The following is a 19,703-nucleotide window of genomic DNA, read 5'->3' as shown; positions in this document are numbered from 1 at the left end:
GGTTAGTTCACTGACGCGACCCCGTGTCTAAGGTGCACGGAGGGTTCGTCTGACGGCTTGTGCCGTGAAGTGTGGGTGAAAAGGCAGTAAGTCTATTCCTCGTCAGAGTTCGAGTCGTTTACGATCGGTGTCCCTAGGCGTAAAGTGCGTTCGTGGCGCGCGGGGCGCTGGCGGGCCGCTCTGGGGCGGGCGCTGAAGTAGTTGGTGGCTATCGAAAACGCCTCAAAGCTTTTCGGTTGCCCGAAGCTTGTCTGGAAGAATTTCCAGCGTTGGGCGCGATTTGGCGGCCCGGCCGGCCGGTCGTTATTAGGCCACGGCCAGTTTCTCCACACCGCCCGCGAATAGCGGCAGTGCACCGGGTGCTTAGGGGAGGTCCGCTTCCAGCACCAGGCACACGAGGTGTTTGCATCCTGGTGGTTGAAACGGTTATGGTAGGCCTTGAAATCGCCGTGGCCGGTCCTTATGGCCAAATAATGGCCCAGTAGGGGTCTTGGCAAACGCAGTTCCTCGGGCTCCTTTCTCGGTGTGTATTGGAATTTCCATTCCCTATATGCGGGGGACCGTTCACAGAGTTCTTTACGCCACCAGTCCTTCTCTATATTCGAAAGAATGGCTCTGAGGACCGTGCCGGCACCGCTATACGTGGTTTGCTGAGCCCTCGGGTCTGGGTCCGGCGGTCCGGCGGAGCCGGCCTTGGCCAGCTCGTCAGCCCGGTCGTTTCCCGGGATTCCCTGGTGCCCAGGGCACCAACGGACCCGAACCTCGGTACCTTGTTTTCGGAGTAGATCGACAAGGTCATGGAACTCCAGAAAGGCCCATTGGGACGAACGCGGCGCGTCGCCTCTAAGACCCCAAATAACCGAGGTGCTGTCCACACAAATCCAGATCCGGGCGCCTGGCTGGGCCTTGGCTGCCGCCTGTAGCCCTTTTAGGGCGCCAATCGCCTCGGCGTCGAAAACGTGGCTTTCCGGCGTAATAGATGCGGAGCCTGCGGCAAATTCCAGGCCCGCCCTAAAAGCGGCCCATCCGTACCCTATTTGGACGCAGTTGTTTTCGTGTTTTTCCGAACCATCCGTATATACCACGATATCGTCAGGTGATACCATGTCCAGCCATTTGATAAAGCGGCGGGCCGCTTCCTCTTTCGGGACTCCTCCGGTGGGGTCAGTGCGAGAATCCGGGGCATTGCGAGGTGCGCGCAACTCTAGTCTCCGGATCCGCGGGAGAAGTTGTGCAGCCGTTTGCAGGGTCGTGGCCGAATGGCCCGAGTTGCGGGCACGAGGTGTTTCACGCAGGCGGCTGACAAGGGGGTGCCCCTTGTCCGCGAACCTTAGTCGGGCGCCGTATTTCAGGCGGGTGTAGGCCAGCGCGACGCGGGCCGAGGGTAGTCCTGCGTCCCTGAGAACAGTGGACGAGGGGGTGGTTTTATACGCCGGGAGGATTGCCCGTGCCGCTAAAACCAGCGGTTTGTTTAATGCTTTGAGGAGTCCTCTTTGCTTGTGCGCTGGGTTGTACCATGCCTCGGCTGCGTAGGTGGCCGAGGAACCCACGCATGCCACCGCTGCCTTGCGAAGTGCAGCCGCAGGCGGTCCGTATCTTACTGCCCCAAAGCCTTTGAGGTGAGCAGCGACCGCCATTGCTTTGGCAGCCCTTTCGGCCACGTGGCGGCGCCCGTCTAGCCGTCGGCTGAACCAAAAACCAAGCCAACGCATGCCCGGGTAGCGCTCGGCCCCGGAGGCGCTTTGTCCGCGTCGACCGCCCGGTAGTTGGACCGGGGTAACCGTTCTACCATTAATCCGGATTTCCGGGTTGCGACCGTGCCTTTTCTTAGTGATATGGATCACCTCTGTCTTTTCCGCTGCAAAATGGATCTTCTCTTCCGCCGCAATTTCGTGCATATCCCGGAGTTTATCTTCCAGCCAACGTACGTTTTCCTCCAACGAGGGTGACGATTTCCATGTAAGCACGTCGTCTGCGTATGCCAACCGCCACTTCGTACCGTTTTTGACGAGATACGCCAAATATAGCATATATAGGATCGGGGAAAGGGGAGACCCTTGCGGGGTGCCGCACCCAAGCCGCCTAAAGCCCGTGGTCGTACCCTCCAGCCGGACTCGGGCCTGGCGGCCGCTTAAAAAGTTAATCACGAACCTGAGGAGCATTTTACTAAACCTGAGGCTCCGCATTTTCCGTATCAATCGCCTATGGAGGAGGGCGTCGAAGGCGCCTTGGACGTCGCATGCGACAAGGGTGACTTCCTCCCCGCGAGCTAGAGCCTGCTCGATATCGTGGGCGAGGGCACAAACCAGATCCGTCGCCGATCGTTTGGGTAGGGCACCGCCGTGGGTGCAGCTAAGGAGCCCGTTGTCGTGTATGGCCCAAGCTATCCGGCGTGCAACGAGCCTCTCGAGGCCTTTTCCGATGCAGGAGAGGAGGGCTATAGGCCGCCAGGATCGAACGCTGCTCCGGTCTTTCTTCCCCGTTTTCGGTAGCATCGCGACTTCGGCCTTCTTCCAAGGCGCTGGGAAATGTCCGAGTTCCAGGCAACGTTGGTAGAGCCTGCGCACCGGCTCGGCCAACGAAGCCCATCCGGCTTTTAGTAGCCGGACGGTCATTCCGTCGATGCCCGGGGACGTGCTCGTAACCCCAATGCAGGAGCGCTCCGCCTCTTCCGCACTAACCTGGGTGTCCCAAGGGATTTTAGCCTCGTCCGGCGACCAGGCCTCCAAGGGGTCTCCCTGCAGGTCATCCTCCGCCGAAAATCGGCCAAGCACCTCCCGTTGCAGTGCTTCCGCTTTTGCTAAAGGCTCGCTCACTTGCTCGCCGTTAATAACCAGCGGCGGGGACCGGAGGCGTGGTCCGGCTCCCAGCCAGCCCACCATGTTCCACAAATCCTTATCGTCGCGCAGTTGGTCGATCCGGTGCCTCCAGTACTCCCGCTTCGCGGCCCGCACCCCTTTCGTATAGGCTTTTTCCTCGGCAGAGGCGTCTGCCCTATTTACAGCGCTCCGTTTAACCCGCTGGAATTCGGACCAGAGCCGCTGGCAGTTTTCGGTCCACCAGGGAGCCGAACTGCCCCTTTTTCCCGCCGGCGTACCCACGACCCACGTCACTTGCTCCCATAAAGTTGTAAATTCAGCTACCCACGCGTCCAATGCGTAGCCATCGGCCGCGGATCCCGGGTCCGGCATGTCTTGCATGCCAAAAGCAAGTAGCTCCGCGAACTTTGGTAGCCGGTCGTCCCTAACCGAAACGTTGACCGCCTCCGGGCGGGGGGCGCCGCGCGTCCGCAGCGTGGTATAAAGGGATTCGTGGTCGGAGCCTGTGTAAAGACTGCTGTCAACCACAGTTATTGTGCTGGGGAGGTTGGAAAAGACCATATCCAGTAAACCCCCGTCGCGGTGGGTGGGCACGCCGATATTTCCTGTAAAACTCATCCCCTGGGCTTGCGCCCATGCCGTCAGTTGATCCCCTCCGCGTGCGTTTGCGCGGCCTGGCTGGTATGTAGCAGCCGCTACGTTAAAATCGCCGCCTAGCACCGTGGGTCCATTTGGCACGGTATTGCATACCATTTCCAGCGCGGCTTCAGTGCCCGGAGCCCTATATACGTTAACAAACAGTATTCCGTTAATTTCGAGCCAGAGTATGTCCCGCGTATTTTGGCCCTGCGGTAGCCGTCGTTGTGCGGCCCTTAGGGCTGCCCCCTTCTTGACGTAGGTGAGCACCCGGGGCCGGAGCCCAGTCATGGCTTCGTAAGTGTTGGCGTGCCATTCGTCCACTGGCGCAAAAATATCATAGCCCGGGTGCGTTTGTGTAGTCGTATTTAGCCCGCACCATGGCTCTTGAACGTTAACCAGGTCCACCTTTCTCTGGTGGCACAACTCCAATAGGCTCAGATGCACACCCATCCTTTTACCTACGTTGGCCCAAACTACGTCGAGGCATTCCCGCTGCATATTGCCGAGCGAGTATTTCGTCATATTAATCGACGGGTTGCTTCCAAGTCTATCCTATCAGCGGGGCAAGGTTCGGCAGCCGCTGCGTCCTCCTCCATTTCGGCTGCCCAAACGATTTCGTCGTGCACGCGTTCCTGTTCAGCCTGCAGGAAGTTGCGGATGTCCGCCCCTGCCGCCTCGCATGGCCGCGCTCTTTTATTTGAAATGCTCGATCGGGAGCTCGAGGTTTGCGAATGCTGCGATGAGGTGTTTAGGACCGGGATTGCAGGTGCTGGCTCTCGGCGGGCCGCCTCAGCCCGGTCGTTGATAATCGCGGCACGGTTGGCACGTCCGATTCTGCGGATCCCCTTTAGTTTACGCTGTGAAGGTCGTTCAAACTTCCCATTTACCACTAAAGGTCGGGCAGGGCAATTCTCATGTCCGGATGGGAAATGGCCGTGGCAATTGACGCATTTGGGGGCTGCCTTGCACGGCTCTTCCTCTGTCGCATGTTTTGCTTCACCACATATGCCGCAACGCGCTTGCCGTACGCAGCGACGTATTTCGCAATATCCCTGGCAACCGTCGTGGTGGTGTGTAATTTTGCGTGATTTTTCAACCTTCCGCGCACGTTTCGACACTCCAAAAAGCTGAAAGGGCTTTACGGGTTGAAGGAAGGACACTATCCACGTGCCCTCAGCCGTATGTGGGTCGTAACCATGTTTGGAAATATGCCAGTTGACTGGCTGCTGGCCTGCTGCCACGGTAATCTCCTCCTGGATTACCTCATGTACGTCCTTTCTTCCGTCCAGGCAATTGAGCGTTCGGGGCACTCCAGAGACGGCGTATGTGTGCCAGGTTGTCGGGACAGTGACTTCCCGCGCGTCCAATGCGTCCATAATGGCCTTGACCGCGCTGGGGTTGAGGAGTTTTTGCCGTGTTTCCTCAGAGGCCACCGTAACACCCCAGCCCGTGGGGGTACGCTTGGCGTTTGGGATTTCACTGTGTGGCACCGAGACCAATTCGGCCAGTTTGGTCGTTACCGCGTATGGCTCCCTCGTCACCATCCGCAATTTGTCATTTACGCGGATCAGGATGCGGTTGGACGGCTGTTCTGTCAAACGTTTCGGGGCTTGGGAGCGGTCCCGGCCCGATTGGGAGGGAGTTGCGGAGCTGTCAGGTGCATTGCCGGGCGTCGTACGTATCGGGTACGAGCGCGTGGCCGGGGTTAAGATTCGCGTTGGGGCCGCCGCTGGTGGCGTGGCGGCTCGCTCGGCCCATGTGACCGATTTGTTAGTGGGCGTGCCTCTGCCTTTAGAGGCCGACGACGCCGTGCCCGTCCTCGTAATTAAAATGCTGCGCCTTTCGCTGGAACTGGTCGGCGAACGCGACGGGGAGCGCGAACGCTCTTTTTCAGGGAGGGTGCGACTGAGGAACCAGCCGCTGATCACGTCGTCAAGTTCAAGAACAATTCTCCTAAGCGCGGCGTCCTCCGGGGCCTGTAAACTTTCGAGCTTGGCTGCAAAGACCTCTTCGAGCCAGCTGCCGACTGTTTCCACGTTTTCCAACTCCTGCTGCAGTGTTTTGATGGCCAGGGCCGGGAGGCTGGAGTACCTTCCGCGGCCAGCCGGCTGAGGCGCGTTAGCGGTGCGCGTGTCGAGAGATACGTGTCCCGACTCGGCCTGGCCCTGCGGCAAAGCCTGCGGCGTGCTCTGCGGGCGCGCGCGGCGGTTTGAGACCTCTGGTGAGGCCATGACGACCAGCGCCCGGAGGGCGAAAATTCTTCAGCTGTTAAGCTTATTGGTGTGTTTGGGTGTGAATCGCTAACAAAGGTGGGTCTGACCCATGAATGGTGGAGGATGCTTGTAGCCTGTCAGGAAGCTGAGCTAGATTATCAAAGGCCCCCAACCATACCACCATGCTAGCTCACCTTTGCCGAGGCCGAATGCATTCCCTATCACCGCCCAAGGGCCAAGGAAAAGTCAGCAATTTCGCGCTTTATAGAAAATGCGTCAATGTTAACAGCTTGCCTGAGTGGGGTTGTAAACAGGGTTTCTAGGATGGAATATGACAGCTGCATAAATGTGGAATCAGGGAAAACGAAATGAATATTTTTTGATTGGTCCTTTTATTTTATAGTACAGCGGCCATTATACCCGCTTATGGTAGCTTTTAATAATGGAAGCCGGATATATGTAATCAGTTGAAACTATTTTATGCGGGGTTAAAACCCTTGTACTAAACTCCTTTTAATTAAAGCAAAGCTTGTATTATTGAATTTATTTAACTTTGTATTTATTATACAAATAGACTTTCTATAGTGAATACTTTTATTAAGCGCCCTTATTAATACCACCACTACTATTATTACTTATTAATCTAAGTTAACGGCCACGGTTAGAAAGTATTTGTAAGCGGCGTACATAATGAGATCAAATATTAGCGGCAAGCGATCCTGATTGTCCAAAATACTTATATTTAAAGAAATAACGACACATAAGTTAACATACTGGCACCGGGAGAAACCAATTAGTAAGTTTCATTACATGATAAAGACCGTTTAAGTCTTATACCGTAGCCCAAGACATGTTATATCATTGATTTAGGTTTTAAAAAAATAAGTATATATTAATATTGTTGGAAAAGCTTACCCCAAGCAACTAATCCTTGAACTCTTTAAACAACACAATCTTATTCCTCTTTTATCTTTTGTATAAAGCTGTTTACTCTCATAAACCGCCTTCCACAGTTTACAATGCGTTCCGAAAACACTGCAACTAATTTATTCTGGGCTTGCTCCGCTAGTGCAGCAGACGGATTTTGTGGGCAGCATTAAACCTTGCCTCCTTATTATCTGATTCCGGCGGTGGCGGTGGCGGTGATTACTCGACGTCCTCGGGCGTAAACCTGTCTATCGCGATTGGGACAATCCGCTAGATGTTAAGGCCAAATACGGGGTAACAAACTCATGATGGAAAGACCATGTTACTAATTGCGTTAGCACCAGGGGCGTTATATGCAAACATCTTGAATATGAAAGGCGACAACGTTGTTGTGAGAAAGATGCCGATGACAAAGTTCCCCGATTAGCAAATTTGGTAAGAAACCATATTATGATAACATCAAGTCATGTGTAAATCACAACTTTCCAATACTAATTTAACTTCAAACATGATTCTTATCTCCTAAAACATGGCAAACACCCATCAATCTATCTCAAAAACGCCGAATTTTGCACGGGGCTTGAGTGGTCCCCGAAACGTTGAGGCAGCTGTTGGTCCATTTTATGCCCTGTCATTCATCCAAGTCCAGAACATTGACTCTGGAAGGCCACGGGCACGACAGCATTGGGTCAGCAAATTCTCGAAGGTGCTGTCGGGGCAATACTGATTCTGGATCATGTTTGGCAGTGAAGCCCGGCACGGAAGATGGACTGGATATACTAGCTATAAGTGCAACGATACTTTTGCGACTATTTGCATCCTATGTAGCTCCAACCGCAAATTTCAAAATCGCATCTGCAAAGGTTTTGACTTATTTTGGATCTGGGGGTACAGAAAGCCAATTTGCATATTACTTGACGGCCCAAATTCTTTTGATAGCCTGAGAGAATGTTGCTTGCGCCTCCAAAACCCCCCAAATATTATATTACAAAACTGAACTAAACCAAAACGAACCAAATTAACACCAGCCGTCGCAGTCACACTCGCACTGCAAATCACGACGTGACTTCGTCTTTATCACCGTCCACAGCCTTGCCTCCGGTATTCTGGACAGTTTTGATGCCCGGCAGACCTCCACCTAACAGACCGCCGCCTCCTGGCAAGCCGCCACCTAGTAAACTTGAGGGCTTTGGCAAACCTCCAGCTCCTGCTAGTCCGCCTCCTAACAGACCGCCGCCGCCTGTCAGACCGCCGGCCGATAACCCTCCGCCTCCTGGCAAGCCGCCACCTAACAAGCTTGAGGGCTTTGGTAAACCCCCAGCTCCTGATAGTCCGCCTCCCAACAGACCGCTGCCGCCTGTCAGACCGCCGGCCGATAACCCTCCACCTCCTGGCAAGCCGCCGCCTAATAAACTTGAGGGCTTCGGCAAACCTCCAGCTCCTGCTAGTCCGCCTCCTGGCAAGCCGCCACCTAACAAGCTTGAGGGCTTTGGCAAACCTCCAGCTCCTGCTAGTCCGCCTCCTAACAGACCGCCGCCGCCTGTCAGACCGCCGGCCGATAACCCTCCACCTCCTGGCAAGCCGCCACCTAATAAACTTGAGGGCTTTGGCAGACCTCCAGCTCCTGATAGCCCGCCTCCCAACAGACCGCCGCCGCCTGTGAGACCTCCAGGGCTTGGTAGACCACCACCCAATAAACCGCCACCTCCTGTCGAACCTCCGGCACCTGAGAGAGCTCCAGCTCCTGGCAAACCGCCACCTAGTAAACCTCCGCCACCTGCCAGACCTCCGGGTAGACCACCGGCTAGTAAGCCTCCTCCTCCTGGCAGACCGCCGCCTAGCAGACTTGCGGGATCTGGCAGACCGCCACCCAATAAGCTTGCGGGATCTGGCAGTCCGTCTCCCAATAAGCTTGCAGGGTCTGGCAGTCCGCCTCCTAGTAAGCTTGCAGGGTCTGGTAAAGCTCCCGCACCTGGTAGACCGCCGCCTAATAAGCCTCCACCCCCTGACAGACCGCCGCCTAGTAGACTTGCGGGGTCCGGCAAACCGCCTCCTAGTAAGCTTGCAGGGTCTGGTAAGCCTCCGCCCAATAAACCTCCACCTGGTGGCAGACCACCGCCTAGTAATCCCCCACCTCCTGTCAGACCTCCTCCGCCTGGGGAACCGCCGCTTCCTGACAATCCTCCGCCACCGGATGAACCACCGGTATCTGGTAAGCCTCCGCCAGGTGATGAACCTCCCGCATCTGCCAGGCCTCCGCCGCCTGATAGACCCCCGCCGCCTGATAGACCCCCGCCACCCGATGAGCCTCCTCCGCCTGATGAGCCTCCGCCACCCAGCGAACCTCCTCCGCCACCCAACGAGCCTCCTCCGCCTGATGAGCCTCCGCCACCTAACGAATCGCCACCACCTGATGCACCTCCGCCACCCAACGAGCCTCCTCCGCCTGATGCGCCTCCTCCGCCTGATGCACCTCCGCCACCCGATGCACCTCCGCCGCCTGATGAGCCTCCGCCACCTGGTGAGCCTCCGGCGCTCGAGGGGCCTCCGGCGGGAGGTAAACCTCCAGCCTTTGGTAGACCCCCAGGCTTTGGTGGACCTCCAGCTCCTGGTAGACCCCCAGGTTTTGGTGGACCTCCCCCCCTTGGTAGACCTCCAGCCTTTGGTGGACCTCCCGACCTTGGAGGACCTCCGAGGCCTGGTAATCCTCCCGCTCTTGGTGGGCCTCCGAGGCGTGGTGAACCTCCAGCCCCTCCTAAACCTCCGCCCTTTGGAGAACCTCCGGCCCCTCCTAGACCTCCGGCCCCTCCTAGACCTCCGGCCCCTCCTAAACCTCCGCCCTTTGGAAAACCTCCGGCCCCTCCTAAACCTCCAGCCCCTCCTAAACCTCCGGCCCCTCCTAAGCCTCCGCCCTTTGGAAAACCTCCTGGACCGCCGGAGCCTGGCAAGCCTCCGCCCTTTGCCAGAGGTCCGGCTCCCAACAAGGGTCCCATACCCGTGAGACCTCCTGGAATTGGTGAACCCCCGGGGCCTGGTAGAGCCCTGGGCCCCTTTTTCAGGGTCCTGGCCCCTGATGAACCTTCGGCCCTTGGCACAACTTGAGCTCCCGGCGAAGCTCCGGTGCTCGGGAGAGCTTCAGTGCCCGGCGCAGCTCCAGTACCCGGCGCAGCTTCAGTGCCCGGGGCAGCTCCAGTACCCGGCGCAGCTTCAGTGCCCGGGGCAGCTCCAGTACCCGGCGCAGCTTCAGTGCCCGGGGAAGCTCCAGTACCCGGCGCAGCTTCAGTGCCCGGCGCACCTCCAGTACCCGGGACAGCTCCAGCGCCCAGGACAGCTCCAGCGCCCGGGACAGCTTCAGTGCCCGGCGCAGCTTCAGTGGCCGGCGCAGCTCCCATGCTCGCGACGACAGCTGCGGCTGCCTCCATGACAAAGGCGGCCGCCTTTCCAACGTCCTGCCCATATGTGAGATGCGCCGGGAGGATCATGCCGCCGCCCTGGCAGACGTTGTCGCCCGCGTGGCACACCACCAACGTCCTCGACTGATCCACGCCGTTGACGGGCCTGCGTCTGAACGGGTCGCCGAACGAGACGGCCGCCACGACGTGCGAGGCCGTTTCTGGGTCGAGCTGCGCCGCCGCGTTGTGCATGAGCATCGCACCTTGGGAGTAGCCCGAGATGACGATCCCGGTGTTGGGGCAGTCGGTCGCCAGGGTTTTGATGATGTTTGCCCTGTTTTTTACAATTTTGGTTCTTGTCAGCAAACTGCTTTCTTTGTTTCTTCTTTTTGTTTCTTCTTGGATTTGATACGGCAATACAGGGTTGCAAAGAGTTGGCAGCATCGGGGTCTTCGGGGAAGTGGTCAAAACACACATTTTTGCGGTGCCTTGCCTGTCACCGCCGGCCATGATGCCTGCAAAATTGGCAGGGTAAGGGACGCCCTGCATATTAACACTGAGGCCTGGGGCCAGCTTCCGGATAGCTTGGAGGAACGGTGGCCCCACGACGGTTCCGGCATTGCCTGCCTCTGTGGTTCCGCGGGCGAAAACGACGGTCATATCTGCGCAGTTGCCATCGGCATTCTGTTTGTCCGTTAGTGATTGGTTGGCAAGTAGGTGACGTGAAGACAAGTAGGCTCAGCGTGTATAAAGTCTAATGTTTTCACCACGCATCTCAGAAAGGATATTCTCACCTGTACAGCCGCTACGTTTTGCCGGGATTCTAGACTAGATCTAGATGGGGCCCCATTGATGGGGGCAGGCAAAGCGGTGACGACTGATACCAGCACAATGGCTGTAGTACACAATCTCGTCGGTAAATACATATTTATTTCCCGACTTTCTTTTGCATTGGAGCATCGACGATTGCTATAACACTCTGCAACACTCGGCGTAGGTGAGAGGTGTGGGAAATCATTTGTGTTTGGTTGCAGCCACTCTAGTCCCCTCGTTTAAAACGAGTATGGACCTGTTATATGAGAATGATCATACTCCTTCCCAGAGGCCTTTCCTGATCTCCGTGTTTTGGGATAAGCGTGTTTGTCATCCTATTCAAGTTAGGCAACTTGTTCCTGAGACACGCCGTTGCGCCGGTGATCAGATGGTTGTGCCCTCGGGGTAGGGATTTCCTTGTCCTCGACCAAGAATGAGCCAATGTGTACTCAGGTACCTTGGAGAAAAGGCCTGATCTGCTAGGATGGTATTCTGCTGATGTTTCGGAGAATATTCTCTTCCTTTCCGCATGCCAAAAAACAATGCCAAGCACGGGTATCTATGAATGCAAGGTTTTGGATTTGCCGTGCTGCAAAAAAAAGAGGAACCATCTCTTTTCTAGCCCAACTCAGACTCTCGACCTCGAGCTGTCTTGATGCGATCAACAGATAAGGAAATAACATATTTTGCCTTTCTCCGGGGTTCGTCTTCCAACACGGGGTGAGTGAGCTCGAACTTCATCCGCGATTGAGAATAAGCTTTTATGCAGGAGTGCAGAAGAACTAAGAAAAAAAAGGACAAGACCAGCTCTAGCCTGTTTCGATCATGAAATATACCCTGACCGCGGAATGCAGCACTATTCAGGAAAACGCCAGCGAAGCAAAATGGCGGCGTGGTGAAAATAGAAAAAAAAAAGAAAAAAGAAAAAAGTCACGCTAAACTCGACGCTAAGGCTCCTGACCAGTTGCAATTCAAGTTGTCAGGTGTCCAACCTTGGAAATTAGAGAAAACTTGGCTAGGCCAACGGGGAGCTGGAAAACTTTGTCTGCACGACGAGGTAAAGTAAAGAACCACAACAATAGCATGTGCATCGCTCCTCGCATCACTCGCCACCGACTCCGTCCGGCGTTAAATAACCTCTCCTTTGGGAGGAGCGGGGAAAGAGGGGCGGCTACTTCCCAGCATCCTTGGTATTTGCATGACCCTTTACGTGGTAAACAAGGTCTTATACCAGATTCACACCCGTTTTTGGCCTATCTACTACATAGTAGTTCCTCGATTGCCCCAACAATATTCCTCGTCTCTTCACCTCAGGCGGTCGTCACTAGCGCGGGCGGGTGAACTTTGACCTTGATCCACTTTTGACGAGGTCTCTTGCGGCCTGGGCCGTGAGGGGTCAAAACCTTGGCCTTGTCAGGTGTTTTCCATCCGCACTTTTACGACGATCAAGAGATTGGGATTATGGATTTTCCAGACGGCGTGCAATGAATCGTGTTGTTCAGAACGGCCAAAGTGAACCACGTAGTCTTTTAAGCCGTAGTGCGTACGAAATTTGCTCCAAGCGTCTGATGTTGTGGTATAAGAAGAGGCAGGTGTGGTAAGGCTTTGACCGAGAACACTCCACAGATGCAGTTAGCCTTCATACTTGCCGTGCCTAGTATCTGTCAATTCCACAAGCATATATATATGGTCAGCCTCATTGGGAACCCCTCGGCAAAAGAAAACCATGGAAGCTAAAAGTTCACGACATTGGCAGAAATACAACTTTCGAGTTTTAGCTTACTGTTACGATCAAGGTATCGGGGTAACCTGTTCTTAGGGTAAAGTACAGTGGGTTGAAGCAACTGAGCGTCTGGCTGGGTAACTGGGGTTCTCAATGACTGGGGGTGAAGTTATGATCGTTCTCAAGTAAGTATTGAGGTTAACTAGAGTTTGATTGCTGCTAAGCAATCCTAGAATCGAATCTATCTACATGGTAATAAGCGTGCCTTATATAGACTATGTTCCGAATATGATCCCTCTTGATCTGTTTGATCTGTGATTTTCAACTGAGGTTCTACAGATCATAGAGATCCATTTACTTGGCCGTCACGTGAGGTTACGTGAGATCTCGTGGCCTTGTCCTTAGGTAATCGTTGTTCTGCCGGTCGGTATCTCTTTCGGGCGAGTGTCGTCAGGAGGGGTGTAACCCCACCTGGCCTCTCTGGTACCGGCCCAACTGTCAGGTCGTAACACTTACGTACATAACAAGTGAGAAAGGTGCGTGCTAGTTGCCAACACTAGAGAGTAGCAGAAGCGCTATTACGGAATAGGTCAATCACAAATCATCCCAACTCCAGAACTTCATTTGAGGTAATAGTTGCATATGGGAGGGAACCCGAGTGCAGGGAGTCAAGCTCGTTCCTCATATCGATTTTATAGTTCGCCGAGAAGATTTCTGATTTTTTCTTCTTTTTTTTCGGTTTGCCAGGTTCATGTTGTATCGCAACAAGTCCTCGTACCATCTCCTCCAACGGTACCTACGGGGGTGTAGTTCAAGTTGGTCAGCCAGTGTACCTACTGACAGTCGTATATTAATCCCTGCCAAACAATCGTCCAAACTGTCATCAAGTCATATCAAGCCGCCTCGTATCCGACAATCAGGCCATGAGCTCAGATGTATAATTTTCCTAAGAGACATCAGGTACGCTTTGGTTAACATACCTTTGATTAATGTGACCGTTCTGAAAGCGCATTTATTTTAATTTTTGACTCGTGATAGCTTGTGACGTATCCGAGGAATCAAACCCTTTTAGCTTCCGTCAGCTGTATGCCCCCTCTATCCCCAAAGGTGTGCATAGTGTCATCAAAACAGGTAGGGCGAGAAACGCTAATGCACTGCAACTACGTAGTACCAGACTTCCACGCACAATCAAGGTTAGACGGTCCCCCACGTCTCCAGCCTCAAGTTCCTTCCAACCTGACCAACCTGCAATATCCCAGCTCGAATCGATGAGAAAATGGCATGGTCAGTTGAACGAATTGTATGCGAGACCGAAATGATTCACGGTGAGCAAAATCTGGTTACCAGCTGGGTGTACCAAACTCCAGTACTACAACCCACATGCAAGCTATGACGTCTAGACCGAATCATCCGCCTTTACCCTGTTTCTAGGTACCTCAGACAATCAACTTTTGCCATGCAGCTGACAAAGCACATGATACATCCTGCAATCTGGCGTAAGCAGCTGGGTATTTGGCCTTTTCCTACTTATTACCGCGCGTAGCAGGTTATTTGCATAACTAGGTAGCTACAAGGTAAATCGACGCAGACAAGTGAAAAATAATCCATGATGCCATGCGGGGTTGACGTGCGTCTGTGTTTGCGCTCTACCCGATCGTGAGGACAGCCAAACCCGGCCTGTGCGGCACCAGCGTCTTTTTGCGGCTTGTTGAAGCCCTCTGTTACGATCAAGGTATCGGGTAACCTGTTCTTAGGGTAAAGTACAGTGGGTTGAAGCAACTGAGCGTCTGGCTGGGTAACTGGGGTTCTCAATGACTGGGGGTGAAGTTATAATCGTTCTCAAGTAAGTATTAAGGTTAACTAGAGTTTGATTGCTGCTAAGCAATCCTAGAATCGAATCTATCTACAGGGTAATGAGCGTACCTTATATAGACTATGTTCCGAATATAATCCCTCTTGATCTGTTTAATCTGTGATTCTCAACTGAGATTCTACAGATCATAGAGATCCATTTACTTGGCCGTCACGTAAGGTCACGTGAAATCTCGTGGCCTTGTCCTTAGGTAATTGTTGTTCTGCCGGTCGGTATCTCTTTTGGGCGAGTGTCGTCAGGAGGGGTGTGACCCCACCTGGCCTCTCTGGTACCGGCCCAACTATCTGGTCGTAACACCCTCCTATCATCCCAAAAATACATAATATTTTATTTCCTCTGACATGGAATGGTGCTTTAGAAGTGTGAATTCTTGGTGGTAGGTCAGCTTACTAAGTAAGCGTGCTTGTGTCGAGTATCTTGATTGGGGAAAGCCAAGGCAGCTTTATAAACTCGTGTTCTTGCAGGTGCAGGTCAAGAATGAGGGAAGAATAAGGTAAGGGATAATATGAAATGGTAAAGCAAAATTAGCTATAGTAAGATTATAGCATATACTTAAAGCGTATTAAGTTTAACAAAAGCTTAATGTCACCGCAGAGTAGATTATTCCCTATTCACATGTTGGCGATAAGAAGCGCAATAAAACGAGGTTGAGACTTGGATAGGTAGTCTCAATTCTTCATCATACATTAAATATATTCAATTAAAGTGAGCACTTCCTATAATTCTCCAATGAGCAAGATAATGAGGAAATATCCAACCATGTGTTTCGCTTCCTCTGGCTGACTCTACCAATCGTGTGCAGTAGGATTACCTGCTTAGCTGGGCGTCTGCTGCTGCGAGATAATGCAGCCATCCTTCCAGACAAAATCGTCACCGGCATGACCGGTCCTGTTCACGCCCAAATCATAGGCGACGTGCAGCCTGTTGTCCTTGAAGGACGAATCCGTGGGATAGCTCGACACACCCATCCAGTTTTGGACGTTGTCTGTGGCCCAAAATTCGTCCCTGGTAAAGGATCCGCGGCGCCAAATGCTCTGTTTGTGTTAATATTACTGTTAGGGAATTTCTTCTTCTTCAAAAGCTACCTATTTACGGAGGGGGGGGAGGCATGGCAAAAAGTCCAAAGAAAGCATACCTGGAAGTCGGTGGTATAGTACTTGAAGGTCTCGTTGTTGTTCTTGTCAAACAGGTACGCCTTCTGAAAGGCAAAAACCTTGTCGTAGAGGGCCACGGTGTCAATGCCCGGGGTGGGTGAGCAGGCGGCGGGGATAGCGGGGAGTGCGGCGGGTATGCCGGGTACGACGGGGTTGGTGGCTGCGGTGCTGGCGGGGGCAGCGTCGGCGACGTCATCGCGAGCCTCGATGACTGCGGGAGCGGCCTGGACGGCAACTGCGGCCACAGCAATAGCAATGAATGAAGCGCGCATCTTGAGAAATTAATGGAAATGAAAAGAGTGACGTTGATTAAATAGAGAATTTTCAATTAAATGGTGGTCTCAAACGAGTGGTTGACTGACAATCAGATGGGTGCCAAGGCAACAACAACCGATTTGACAACGGGAGGGCTGTTGTTCTTAAATGTTGGATAGAAATAAGGTAGCCGTCGGCAAGATGATCGACGTATGGGAGGTGGCGCATAAAACCAACAGGGGCTGTAATTTCAAATTGCATTGTGATGTGCGCCATCCTACCCTCAGCCCCTCTGCCGCAGCACACATAGTATACATAGTAACCCCGGTTTCATATCACCTCAGATGCACTTACTGCCGCTGGAATTACAAACTGACACCAACTGCGCTACAGGAGAATGAAAGAAATATAACATTAAAAATAAAGATATTGTTGAGAAATCAGCAAGCCAAATGGCATCGATGTCGGTTTTTTTTTTTGGGTTTTTTTTTTGGACGTAAGACGGAAGCGACCACTATGCCCACACGACGGAAGCGCTGTGAGCCCCAGCTATCCCTTTTCCGGGCCCAACTGCCGAGATTTTTCCGGCGCCTGACACGGTGCCGGGACGCCAAAAGCTAAAAAGATCGCGTATCGAGGAACAATTGCGGCTTAAGTTCAACCTCCAATTGAGCCGCCCTGGCAACGCTGGTCCCTGGACAACAACGGTGAATCTCTCGATGAGATCTGCAGATTATTATAGCAACTCTTGCCCATGCAAAAGGCTACCCGTAACCTCGGAGTCGCACGTACATTCGTATATAGAATGTGGGGATTCCTCCCAGCATACCGTCGGCACAATTGCCCTATCCTGAAAAGGTTAAGCAGAAAAGGTTTAGAAGAGGTATGGAAGATGCCAAACGATGGCACCAAATTTATATATCCTGGCAAGAATACCCCCGGGCACCCAGGGCTGCCAGCTTTCAAGGAATAGCTGTACCTTCTGTTTTCGCTGGTCAAAAATAGAAACTGGCAAAGATTTGCTGCTATTACTCGCGGACACGAGGTAAGCCAGGGTTATTCCCAGAACTAGCACCACATCGATATACCACGTAAACTGACGCGTATTGAAAGCGAGCACGGATGACATGAGTGACATCCCTGAATGAGGCTCTTATGCACGATGACTGTCTCTTGTTATTTTTGTTTTTTTTTCTAAACTCTCACGACTTGGATCCCCGTACTCGTAATTAACAGAACCCGGAACTAAGCAAACACTTAATCAGATTGCCTGACGGACAACGAAGGAAATGGTCGAAATGAAAGTCATTGGCAACAATCATTTCCAGGATTTTCCACAAAATAACCGGCCTATACAAACGCTTGACTTGACCGAGTCCAGCAGTTGTAATGCCTGATTGCTCGATGCCGAGGCTATTAATATTTTTATGGGAATCAACAACAGGGGCGACACGTCCATCAAATCCTCAAGGCCACATCCCACTACGCCTGCACCGAATGACTGGTTTGGAGTGGCAGTTGTAAACCCTTAGCTCAAGAACGCATGGTAAAAAAATCGATTTGGCTCGCTTGTCTTGTTATATTTTTGCTTTTTATCTAATTGATTTTTGGTTGTTTTCTGGACTTTCGCCCCTTGTCCGTTGCCCTGGCGGTTGTATTATGGCGTTGAACTAAGTGCACAAAGAACAGGGAGGGACAGAGCAACGGGTGAATAGCCGTATGGCCCTACGAGTTGTCCAAGAATAGAACACACCACCTACTATAGTACGTCTCCCGCACCCCAGAATAATATTCGTATACAGGCTTCTGAATGTACGTACAAGGCATGACCCTGGAGGTTGACCTGACTCTTTTTACATTTACCCCGACTTCTTTGCGGCGCGTTAGACTGTCGAAGATGTACTATAGTATAGAGAGGGTCCCGCTTGAGGGATTGCACGAAAATGGGGGGAAAAGAAAAGTAACAAGAACAAAATGAATCTGCACGGATCAGTGCATTGACAGAATCACCGAGTCGTCAACCAGAACAGGAATTGCTTTCCACAGTGCAAAACATTGGCCGCGCGAGGCAGGCAGAGAGATCCGTTAAAATACTATGATTACTATAATGGTAAACGTAAAAGTACCTCCCGTGGCACAGTCGCTCAATGGTGTAAACCTTGTGGGTATTTCCGGCTTTCGTAATAGTTTTTGCGAAAAAATAAATCCAGGTACTTGAAAATTCCCACGAACAATTAAATTGGTAAAAGCCCCTTTTTCGGATTTAAAGTCTTTTCGAAAACGTTTGGGACAAAGCAAAAAAAAAAAAAGTATATGCAAAAAGAAATACGAAAATTAAAGGAAATCCCATGTAGTATATTACGGCAACGTATTGAAAAATTAGGGAATTATCCCGGGATTATAATTACGTAAACGGTTGGAAACAATATTTTAACGTATACATAACGTAATCAACGCCCACGGTATGTAGATCGCCTGGCAGATATAATCTGTAAATAATTTCAAATTTGATTTTAATATAATACTTCTATTTACCTGCTATGTTTTGTTCGGCCACCCATGTATAAAGTTTTGTGCTCTTAATTAATCTGGGCAGGGATTACTATTTAAAACTGGTAAAGTCCGAATGGTTCCACACATCTGCAAATCTGCCATCACTGTTCAGGGGTATTAATTTTTATCCTTACCATTATAGTAGAAAAATAGACCATGTGGAGGCTACCAGCGCATCTAGTTGTTCAGAATCGCCAATTTCGCGCCGCTGACAGCCAACAGTCCACGAGGCAAGGAACAAAATCCGTGAGGATGCTGGTGCTATTTTATGCACTGGAGCCCATGCTGATGTCTAAATGTCTTTCAGTACTGTGGTTCACCCCGTGTGGCCAATGGGTATAAAATGAATTAGAATCATCCATTTAAGGGGTCTCCAACTTCTCTTCTAATTCATCCACCCAAACCAGAACAACGTTTTCCCATTCTTCTTTTTCTTTTTCTTTTTCTTTTCTCCTTTAGCTCTCTTTTTCTTTCTTTTCGTTTCTTTTCTTGCATCACTTTCAAAATGCAGTTTTTAAAATGGATCGAGCTCGCGCTCATCGCGGCTCTCACCCCCCAGGCGCTGGCTCAGGTCGGGAATGCTCACGACCGCAACGGCAGCCCCCGCCACAGAATCGCCCACCATGCCGGGCAGCCCGCTTCAGCCCGCCAGCCTACACACGACGGTGCACCGGTGCTCGCAGGGACCCCGCCCAATTCCGATTGGGTACAGTTCGACGACCACGAGAGTGCGCGTGAGCGTAGCGACATTATCCAAAAGGCTTTCAGTCGACACAGGCCCGAGCCTGTACACGACGGCACGTCCCTGCTCTCACCGAACCACGTGTATTCGGATACACACGCCCCGAGGCCTCGTGGCCTCCAAGCTCGCGGGGAAGAAAGGATCCAGTCGCTCACGCACCGCCACGACGGGCAGAGCGACAGCGACACGGACAGCGACGACAGCGATGATGAGCGCCGCAGCACTCGGCGGCGTACAAAGGCGCCAGTCGGACAGCAGAAGGGAGCGACTCGGCAGACTTTGAACAAGCCGCCGAGCTCGGGTAATGTCGGGGGCGCCAAACCTCTCAGCCGTCGCCATGGCGGCAATGCCATCAACGCCGACCATGCCGCCCCCAGTACCGGTGGTCGGGGCGTGCACCGTGACCTTATTAGCTACGGCCCTGGTCACTCCGCACCCCCTTTGTCGCCGACCCATAACATCCATGGCGTGCCCCTCGAGAGCTCGCCTGATGACGACATCGAGACTGAGAGTCACAAGGGCTCGTCCGGCCGCAAACCCAGGACTTTCCACGCCTAGGCGAAAGTCCAGCAGGTGCTGCAAGCCGCCTGCCAGTTTTAT

At 52.6% G+C, this 19,703-nt stretch overlaps 6 protein-coding genes across 6 annotated transcripts; 2 read left to right on the top strand and 4 right to left on the bottom strand.

Moving 5' to 3' along the window:
- Window positions 1-4,247: 4,247 nt before the first annotated feature.
- Window positions 4,248-5,886, bottom strand: MGG_17662 (uncharacterized protein; the record flags this gene model as incomplete). Its single annotated transcript, XM_003719504.1, has 3 exons — window positions 4,248-4,292; window positions 4,487-5,566; window positions 5,866-5,886. 3 exons carry the CDS (start codon window positions 5,884-5,886, stop codon window positions 4,248-4,250), a joined length of 1,146 nt encoding a protein of 381 aa, XP_003719552.1.
- A 1,831-nt stretch (window positions 5,887-7,717) lies between these two features.
- MGG_17661 (uncharacterized protein) lies at window positions 7,718-9,599 on the top strand (the record flags this gene model as incomplete). Its single annotated transcript, XM_003719503.1, has 2 exons — window positions 7,718-9,155; window positions 9,250-9,599. 2 exons carry the CDS (start codon window positions 7,718-7,720, stop codon window positions 9,597-9,599), a joined length of 1,788 nt encoding a protein of 595 aa, XP_003719551.1.
- A 54-nt stretch (window positions 9,600-9,653) lies between these two features.
- MGG_14959 (cutinase) lies at window positions 9,654-10,650 on the bottom strand (the record flags this gene model as incomplete). The annotated part of the gene is made up of 3 exons (XM_003719502.1): window positions 9,654-9,668; window positions 9,694-10,324; window positions 10,466-10,650. The coding sequence occupies 3 exons, from the start codon at window positions 10,648-10,650 to the stop codon at window positions 9,654-9,656; spliced, it is 831 nt and encodes a 276-aa protein (XP_003719550.1).
- A 4,564-nt stretch (window positions 10,651-15,214) lies between these two features.
- On the bottom strand, window positions 15,215-15,825 carry MGG_04263 (uncharacterized protein; the record flags this gene model as incomplete). Its single annotated transcript, XM_003719501.1, has 2 exons — window positions 15,215-15,433; window positions 15,535-15,825. 2 exons carry the CDS (start codon window positions 15,823-15,825, stop codon window positions 15,215-15,217), a joined length of 510 nt encoding a protein of 169 aa, XP_003719549.1.
- Window positions 15,826-16,322: 497 nt separating this feature from the next.
- MGG_17660 (uncharacterized protein) lies at window positions 16,323-16,937 on the bottom strand (the record flags this gene model as incomplete). The annotated part of the gene is made up of 3 exons (XM_003719500.1): window positions 16,323-16,534; window positions 16,601-16,658; window positions 16,788-16,937. 3 exons carry the CDS (start codon window positions 16,935-16,937, stop codon window positions 16,323-16,325), a joined length of 420 nt encoding a protein of 139 aa, XP_003719548.1.
- A 1,929-nt stretch (window positions 16,938-18,866) lies between these two features.
- Window positions 18,867-19,661, top strand: MGG_17659 (uncharacterized protein; the record flags this gene model as incomplete). The annotated part of the gene is made up of 1 exon (XM_003719499.1): window positions 18,867-19,661. One exon carries the CDS (start codon window positions 18,867-18,869, stop codon window positions 19,659-19,661), a length of 795 nt encoding a protein of 264 aa, XP_003719547.1.
- Window positions 19,662-19,703: the final 42 nt, after the last annotated feature.

This window comes from Pyricularia oryzae, chromosome 6 (genome assembly GCF_000002495.2).
Source record: "Pyricularia oryzae 70-15 chromosome 6, whole genome shotgun sequence".
NCBI classification, from domain to species: Eukaryota; Fungi; Ascomycota; class Sordariomycetes; order Magnaporthales; family Pyriculariaceae; genus Pyricularia; species Pyricularia oryzae.
This window is presented reverse-complemented; position numbering and strand designations above follow the sequence as displayed.